This window comes from Sapajus apella, unplaced genomic scaffold (assembly GCF_009761245.1).
Source record: "Sapajus apella isolate SASKATOON/1434 unplaced genomic scaffold, GSC_monkey_1.0 scaffold21, whole genome shotgun sequence".
NCBI lineage: Eukaryota > Metazoa > Chordata > Mammalia > Primates > Cebidae > Sapajus > Sapajus apella.
This window is the reverse complement of record NW_022436961.1, coordinates 28,802,329-28,810,930: the sequence shown is the minus strand read 5'-3', so window position 1 is coordinate 28,810,930 and position 8,602 is coordinate 28,802,329. Positions and strand designations below refer to the sequence as shown.

Here is an 8,602-nt window from a genome sequence, read left to right as displayed (position 1 = left end):
CCCAGCGACTCAGGAGGCTGGGGCAGGAGAATTGCCTCCTGAGTCGCTGGGATTACAGGCACGCGCCACCATGCCCAGCTAATTTTTTGTATTTTTAGTAGAGACGGGGTTTCACCATGTTGACCAGGATGGTCTCGATCTCTTGACCTCGTGATCCACCCGCCTCGGCCTCCCACAGTGCTGGGATTACAGGCTTGAGCCACCGCGCCCGGCCATGTATTTGAATTTTTAATACTTCGACAAGTAAAATTTAAACTACACATTATCAGAACGGCTACTGCAAAAAAATCTTAGGAGAAAATTCCTTACTGTTTTGACTTTAAAAAATGACCTTGGCTTTCTATCTTGTTAAATTCAGATTTAAAAATAAATATTTCATTATTAAAGAAAAACAGGATGAGAAAGGGTCAAGTGATGGAAGCCTAAACAGGGCAGCACTGGCCGTTGACAATGCTGAGTGATGGGAGTCCATTATATCATCATACATACTCTCTGTAATGTTCCAGAATGATTACGTATTAAAAAAAAAAATAGTAGCCAAATTAATAAACAAGCAACTACTGTATTTTCTTCAGGATGAAATAAACATTGTTGAGCACTACAGGTTCAGTAGGGAACGAGGGCATGGTCACAACAACATGAGCACTGACATCCAATTTAACCACAGCGTGTGATGTAACACCGCGACACAATGGAGAGAGACATGGGGTGACAATGTGAACAGCTTAGTCGTCATCTACTAGAGGAGGAAGTCAGCTGGAGATGTCTAAAATTGATAAGATATAGAAATATCATTTTATTCCCAAAAAGGAAATGACGCACTAAGGAATCCAGCAGAAGAGTGGAACAACTACTCTTTGGAGTCGGCCTAGGGATTAAGGAGCGGGTGAGCTAGGGGACTGCCACTTTTCATCCTAAATCCTGTAGTACAGTATTAACTAAAAACCTCTTATTATGAAATCTGACTGATAAAGAAAACCAAAAATTGAAACGAAAATGTCTAGGTTAGTCTTTATAAACCTCTGTACAACCATCATCCCAGTCAAGGCAGCCCCTAAGATGCCTCCCCAGCCTTCCCAATCACAACTCCCTCCCAACAGCTTCAAAGCAGCCTGTACACTGACTTTTATAGTATTTTTTACAGTACTTTTTTTCTTTTACTTCATAGCTTTTCTTTGTAGTTTTACCAGCTTCGTATGTGTCTCTAAACCTATAGCTTAGTTTTTAATGTATTTTATAATTTATTACTAGTGGATTCAAAGAATATGTATAAAATACACATATGCTGTTTCCTTCACTTTGAGAAATCTTTAGTAGGCTTTAAAGACAATTCCCCAATTTACTCATACCCCAAAGACTCCTCTCTTCAAAGTAAGAATAAAATAAAGGTTCAAGTAATAATAATATCTAAATCCTCATAAGATTCTTTTGTGCTGGGTACTGTTCTATTTTATGTGTATAAACTCATTTAATCATCAAAGTAACAGTAAGACAGGTTTTACTGTTACCCTCATTTTGTAGAGGGGAGCCAGGCACAAAGAGATGATCACACAACTGATAAATGACTAAGATTCAAACCATGCAGCCTAGCACCTGAGTCTGTGCTCTTACCTACCGTCTCATGACAAAGTTATCAATAAAAGAAAAATTAAAAATATAAAATATATTACTAGTAATAATTATTTTTGACTTAAGGCTTCTAGAGAGTCCAGTATCTCAAACAATTTAGCTTACCAGTAGTGTTAATTACCAGTAATTATTACCAGTACTAATAATTTTGTGGCTGCTGGCTCACGCCTGTAATCTCAGCACTTTGGGAGGCAGAGGCAGGTGATCAGCTGAGGTCAGGAGTTCAAAACCAGCCTGGCCAACATGGCAAAACCACCTCTACTAAAAATACAAAAATGAGCCGGACATGGTGGCACGTGCCTGTAGTCCCAGCTACTCAAGAGGCTGAGGCAGGAGAATCACTTGAACCGGGGAGGCAGGGGATGCAGTGAGCCGAGATCTCGCCGCTGCACTCCAGCCTGACAGAGTGAGACTCCATCTCAAAAAAAAAAAAAGAAAAAGAATTTGGCTTGTTTCTTTTTAGATGCCACTGGAAATTAACAAGATTAGAGTACAAGGAAAAGCAGAAATCACCTAATCCAGCCTTGTTACTTCATTGCTAAACATACAGGAACCCAGGGGAGTACTTATCCCCAGTTCCCAAGTGACATACACTAGTTTGTGCTGGAGCTAGGGTAGAAACCCAAGCTCCTCTGATTTATATTTATTGTACAGTTGTATATCATCAACTCAATTATAAAAAGCCTACCAATGATTCTGCAGAGAGCGTTTAAAATTTTTATTTTAAAAATTCTACCAAGTAAATAAATCCATGACTGCTAGAAGTACATCTTCATCATCCTGCCTTTTACCAGTTCTCACCCCCTTTCAAAACCTAAGAACAATAACATTTATGTTCCTTCAGTCAAACAATACTCAACTACTGTGTGCCAGGCATTGTTCTAGACAGGGCAGTTTCATGCCTGCATAAGGTACGAAGATAAATCAGTCCTGCACTAAGCTTGTAGTATCTAACAGTAGAGATGTGGGGTGCAAAATATGATATCTACGCAACGAAATGCTATAAAGGAAGATTTAAAAAATAGGTATTTCCAAAAGAGGGAATTAAGCAAAAAGGTTAAAGGCATGACTTGAAGCATAAGCAGGATCCAGGTAAGAGAACTGCGGGAGGACTGTCAGGCATCCCAAGGTGGAAGCAGCAAAAAACAAAAACTCAAAAGTGAGAGAGCATAGAACGCCTTTGAAGAACAGTACCTGTTTAGCTGGATCATTAGCCACTGCAGCAAATAGACTGAGAAAAGGAGAGGCGATACAGGACAAAGGTCATACATTCTAGACTGACATGTTTAACTTAACTCCTAATCCAGTGGACAGTGATCCACTGTAGATTTATGAGAAAAATGACAAAACTGGGACTGCATTTAAGATTAACTCAGAAGCAAAACATAGGATGAAGAAGCAGAGAATAATTTAGGAAGTTACTGCAATCCAGATGAGAAAGAGTGCAAACCCAAATAGAGGTGAAAGCAGGTATGCAAAGAAGATTAAGGCATTACAGAGTAAAAATGGTATGCCCTGGCAGCTGACTGCATGTAGATGGGAGAAAGACAGACAATATGTAGACAATCCAGATACATCATTAACAGAAAACAGGCGAGTAAAAAGTTGACCTACATGTAACCTGTTTAAGAGATCTGTCTAAACATGGGGTGGGAGGGGGAAATGTGTTAATAATCTTATTTTACTTCAGAAAAGCAAAGCTTCCCTTAGTAAAACAAACAAGACTATAATATGCAAACTCTAGTATGCAAAAAAAAACCCAAATTAAAGTGGTGTCATTGAAAATTGGATCTTTATACTTAATATATTTGTATAGCAATAGCTATTAGAACAAGTACATATTTTTACTAAGATAAAATTTTTTTTTTACTATAATATATATATATATACCAAGTAGCATTTTAGGATGTTAAAAATATGCTTATGTTAAAATAACATTTAACAACCTCAAAAGAAAATTACTTAATGAATCAGTAGAAAAATGCAGCTACTAAGTATTAGCAAAGGGAAACTATAACTGATTTATCTGCTCACTTTACATGGCCAATAGGTTCTTGAAAACTTCGACTTAGCTTTCTGCTCAGCATCTTGTTACAGTATTGACAAAAAATGATTTTAAGTTGCTTTCTTTGCTTAAAGTTGCGGAACCTATTGACAACATTAAGTGAGGACTTACTCTGTATCACAAGTTATTTGCTTCAGCTAAATGATGTTCAGTTTGAAATACCAATTTCTTCTGATTAAATAAAAGCCAAGTGGTCTTTCTGCCTAATGTTTAACAAGCAAACCATGAGCTCACTGTGGGCAGAGTTTATGTTCTAGACAACAAGTATCCTCAGTGCTCAGCTTTTAGGGGACCTTTCTTAAGGGAGTAAATGGAATTCAACCAAAGAACAGTTTCCAAGTATACAGCACTTTCAAAACTTGGTGAGTATTACACAACAGCACAGAACTAATGATCCAATACTGGAGTGTCTACTATTTAACAGGTAATGGAGTTACAACATGAGTAATACACAACTCCTCCCTTGAAGTTAGGACTTATTTCTCTAAACAAGTCAAACACCACGGACTTCACCAGAAAACCCTGATTTATACTATTTGTATGACTATCAGTCAGTCTCTTTTGTTACTGGTTTCTTGTCTAAGAAACAGATGAGGATCCAACAGAAAAGGAACATGAGAGCTCTGCAAAATATGACAAATATAGCACATGCCAGTTGGCTTCCCATAGGATTCACCACACTCTAAAACAGACACTTCATTAAGAATGACACTGACACAAGCAAATAAAAGCATTCGGCTGGCTAAACGCAAAGCCATCTCCTACCATCCACCACCTGAAAAAAAATCTCCAAACAGTACTCTACAGACAGGTCAGAAATATGAGGACAACACAATCTAGGGAAAAAAGGTTTGTGAATTTTCACCAAACAATTTTTTAAAACTCAAAAAGTACGTTTAAATTTATCTTGAGTTTTGTCTGGAAAATTCCTACTGTAATTCAAGACACAGAATACTATTAAAGCTCAAATTTTAACACTTCTGAGCAATGAAATAATGCAACTACTTTATGGGAAATGCCTCTGTTGCCTAAGACCATCTCAAACAAATGTACGACCTTGAAGTTTCAAAACTCAACTTCTGAAACACATCAGTCAACAAATTTGGGGAGAAAATTAGACATAAGTACTTCAATTGATCAAACACAGTTTCTACCTGCAGCAAGAATAGCAGCTTTCTAGAAGACAAGCGATATATGCATAGCAGTTACTGTCTTACCCACCTAAATACCAGAAAGACAACAAAATGAATAATCTGAGCTACCACCTCTTCACAGAATATGCCAATCAGTATTACATTCCCACAGCAGACAAAGTCAAAAGAATTTAAAAATCTTCCCATAAAAATAAAAGATGCTGCTAAGAATGTTTCTGAGCCAAATGTCGATGGCACCTATTTCAATTTACTTATCTAAAAACAATGTACAAACAGAAAAACGCATCACCATTTATTCCTATGTGGAATTTATGTAACAAAGAAACCCTTATATGGAGCTCAGAGCTTTCATGTGATGATTCTATACGTCTAATCATCCATTGCTCCTTTCATGTAAATTCAGAGTAAAAATAATAAAAACAAGGCATAAATTACAAAAGAAACAAGGCTGTATTTCAGAAAGGTAACTTTTAAAACTGTTTTTACATTTCTTGGACAATAAACACAAAATCATCTTGAATTTTTAGTAGTCTCGGCTTCAAGGAAATCCCTCAGGAAAGAGTTCTGAAAAAATTATATATCCAAATTTTGCATTATTAAATGCTTTCTTACCTTCTGCTACATCATCATCTACTGCTCCTTTCACCTGAGAAAAACACCACTGAATATCATTCCCTCCTCCAGCTCCTGGAAAGAGAAAACATACCAATTAAAACTGAGTTCTGCTCATGTTGACTCTCGTAAACAATCCACGGTTGGCATGATCATGATACTAACAGCTTAGTTTTGCCCACACATACAACTACCACCAAGAGCACAACTATCACCAACAGCACCAGTTTGGAAGAAGGTTAAGTCCCCAATAGTTGGTATTGTATTAAAAAGAAAAAAAATTCCAGGTATGAAATATTTAAAGGCATATGTTCTATGGTCATTATACATCTGCTCACAAACCTCCCTTCCTCTCAAATATCGTAAAAGCCTCACACTCAGGCAAGACCTACCAGAAAAAAGTAAATAGCAAGAGTTAAAAAGTTTTCTTTTTAAGTGTACAAAAAGCCTGCAGAAGAGTTAATAAGGTTAAACTACCATGAAACATAGAACGGAGAGAAAACTTCGGGAACATTACTGCCTGGGTGAGTAGTAATGATTCATATGAACCCTATCACCAAGTGCACACACAGCAAACACTACACCCATTTCTTTGCATTCATTACCAGCAAATCACTGGCTCCAGACAGAGAGGAAAAGAAACCAAAATGAATGCTGCTAAAGAGACTGTCAAAGGAAGCTTGTTCTGCCTCCCTTCACCTCATCCCTCGACTCCAAAGGATCTGGCAAATAATTCATTTTGCTAGTATGTCATCTCGTGCAAAACAATTTTAATCTCATTTCATCATCCAACAAGGCCAACAAGCAACTTGTTTCATGGCAAACCTAAAGTCAATCCGACATGTTAACTTTTTCAAAAGGTTTAATTCTCTAAATTATGAACACAGCACGGAAAACTGGTCTAATCTCGGAATGTTTCTATTTCACGTGCAAGTACTGGGGACGAAATGGTGAAAACGTCCTGAAGCTCCAGAGAGAAAGACACTGAATCTAAATCTGGAACCCATTCTACTACATGAAGGAAAAGATTTAGCAACACCAACATGTACAAAAAGAATTCTCAAAGCAATTACATTACTTCTCTCTCCCCTGTCACCCCTATTCCTTGCTAAATTTATTTCCAAACTGGTTTTCTCTCTACATCCTTTCCCCTCCCCTACAAAGCTTCTACCTAAATCTCTCTCCTCCTTACTATTTATATCTCTGAACTCCGCAACTATTTTAACTAACTCTACCAAACCCTTTTGGGAAAAGGACATCTGCAAAAAAGCTAACATGTTAAACGGAAAGTTGAAATTATGTTTTTCATGCAACTTGCTGTACATGAAAGGCCTTGCACTCTTTGGTGGGAAGAGGGAAAGAAACGGAAAGGAAATGGTTTGAAACAAAAAATTTAGGCTTCCAATCTCAAAAATATTGGCATCCACAGTGGGGGAAAAAAAAGACACATATGCCCCCACTGCATTTTTAACTTGTAAGGCGCTCTTCCTTCTCAGTACAAAATAATGTGTATATACACCCAAGGCGGCTTGCAGCCCGGGGAAAAAAAGAAATTAAATGAAGACCTGCAGGAGAAAATAAAAATAAAGACGGGGGGCGAGGTGGGAGAGGATCCACCCGGCTCCAGAGCGGGAGAGACAAATCTGCACGCGCCCCCACCCCGCCCCACCCACGCCTCACCCCAAGCTCGCCGGCACACCCCACCCCCACCCCGCCACGGCGCCGGCCCCGTTCTCCAAGCCCAGTGGCTCTCACCGCGACCACTCGCCTCCTCCGAGCCCTCCCCGCCTCCACCCCACCCCCCTGGACCCCACTCCCTCAAACCCGAGGGGCGCCCCGTGGCTCCGCGCGAGGGCGGTCGCTAGGGGGTGATGGAGGGAGGAGGAAGGAAACGGTGCCTTGTCAGGGGGCGAGGGGGATTTCTCCTTTACCTGCCATGTTGCGCTGCAAATGGTGACCCTGCGGGGTTCCTCGGGGTCTCCGCTTCCTGAACTCACCCCCCTCACCTGGGGATGGGGGGGTAGAGAGGGCGGATGGCGGCGGATGGCACCTGCGGGGGGAGGGGACGGGGGCTGGGGGAAAAGGAAGGAGGGGCGGGCAGAGCAGCCGGCAGGATGCTAGATTTCACTCTAAGGCTTCCCCGCTCGTGCTCTTTCTCCGGCAGCGGCGGCGGCGGCTACGACAGCGACGGCGGCGGCGGCAGCGGCAGGGGCAGGCGACTCCACTTTCAAAATGGCGCCGGCTGGCCTGGCCAGTGACGTCACCCACGGGGCGGAGCCGCCGGGCTGGGGCGGAGAGCGGAGGGGGAGGGGCGGGGGAGCGGCCGGGCGGGCTCCTGGCCACGCCCCCTTCCTGCTGCGCTCTTGCCCCGCCCTCGGCGTCCTGGCCTGCGCGGCCTCTGCCGCGCCCGCGTCTCGCGGTGGCGCCCCCTCTGCCCGCTCCTCCTGCCCCAGGCCGCGGCTGTCTGCGCCTCGCGGTGTCCCAGCCCCTCGCGGTAGCGCCAGGGCTCTGGGGCGGGCTCAGCTGTCCAGTTAACGTGCTCGTCTGCAGGGATTCTTGGGGTCCTGTGCCTTTTTTGAGAATACCCGTATTGCTACTTAAGAAAGTGTCGCTTTGCGTCAGCCCTGAGACCACAAAGGAAGGGACAGCAGTGCAGACTCGCTGCTCAGCCGGGATGAAAGTTCACGGGGTTCAGAGGGGCGCGCTTGGGCTGCTTCCATCTGGGTGAATTAAATTACTGTCGTGCGGGCCCCAGGAACCAAGGCGGGAGTCCTGGGCACTGCGGCCACTAAGGGTGGTTTCTAACAGAAACCTGAGTTTGCGGTGAGAAGGGTATGGCCCAAGAAGTAGCTTGGGTCTCTGCAGCTAAGTAAACATGGTGGAATCCGTGCTTAAGAGCTGGGCTCAGGGCGGGGCGCGGTGGCTCAGGCCTGTAGTGCCAGCACTTTGGAAGGCCGAGGCGGGAGGATCGCTTGAGGCCGGGAGTTCCAAGTTCAGCCTGGAGAACATAGGGAGACCCATCTCTACAAAAAAAAAAATTTTTTTTTTTTAATTAGCCAGGTATGATGGCGTGCCTACAGTTTCAGCTACCAGGAGGCTGCGGTGGGAGAACTGCTGGAGCCCCGCAGGTCAAGGCTGCAGT

The 8,602-nt window shown here is 42.6% G+C and overlaps 1 protein-coding gene across 3 annotated transcripts in view; it reads right to left on the bottom strand.

Annotated features, from left to right (window-relative positions):
* The window catches only part of PPP2R2A (protein phosphatase 2 regulatory subunit Balpha), a 77,389-nt gene extending 69,680 nt beyond the window's left edge, over positions 1-7,709 (bottom strand). The window contains exons 1-2 of one of the 3 annotated variants that reach the window (XM_032288568.1): positions 7,392-7,709; positions 5,461-5,535 (exon numbers count right to left, since the gene is read on the bottom strand). In XM_032288568.1, coding sequence (XP_032144459.1) covers positions 5,461-5,535; positions 7,392-7,398 — 82 coding nt within the window. In that variant the 5' untranslated portion in view covers positions 7,399-7,709. The remainder of the gene's footprint in view (positions 1-5,460; positions 5,536-7,391) is intronic. The other 2 variants (XM_032288570.1, XM_032288569.1) reach the window with 2 other exon arrangements.
* Between the last annotated feature and the right edge of the window lie 893 nt (positions 7,710-8,602).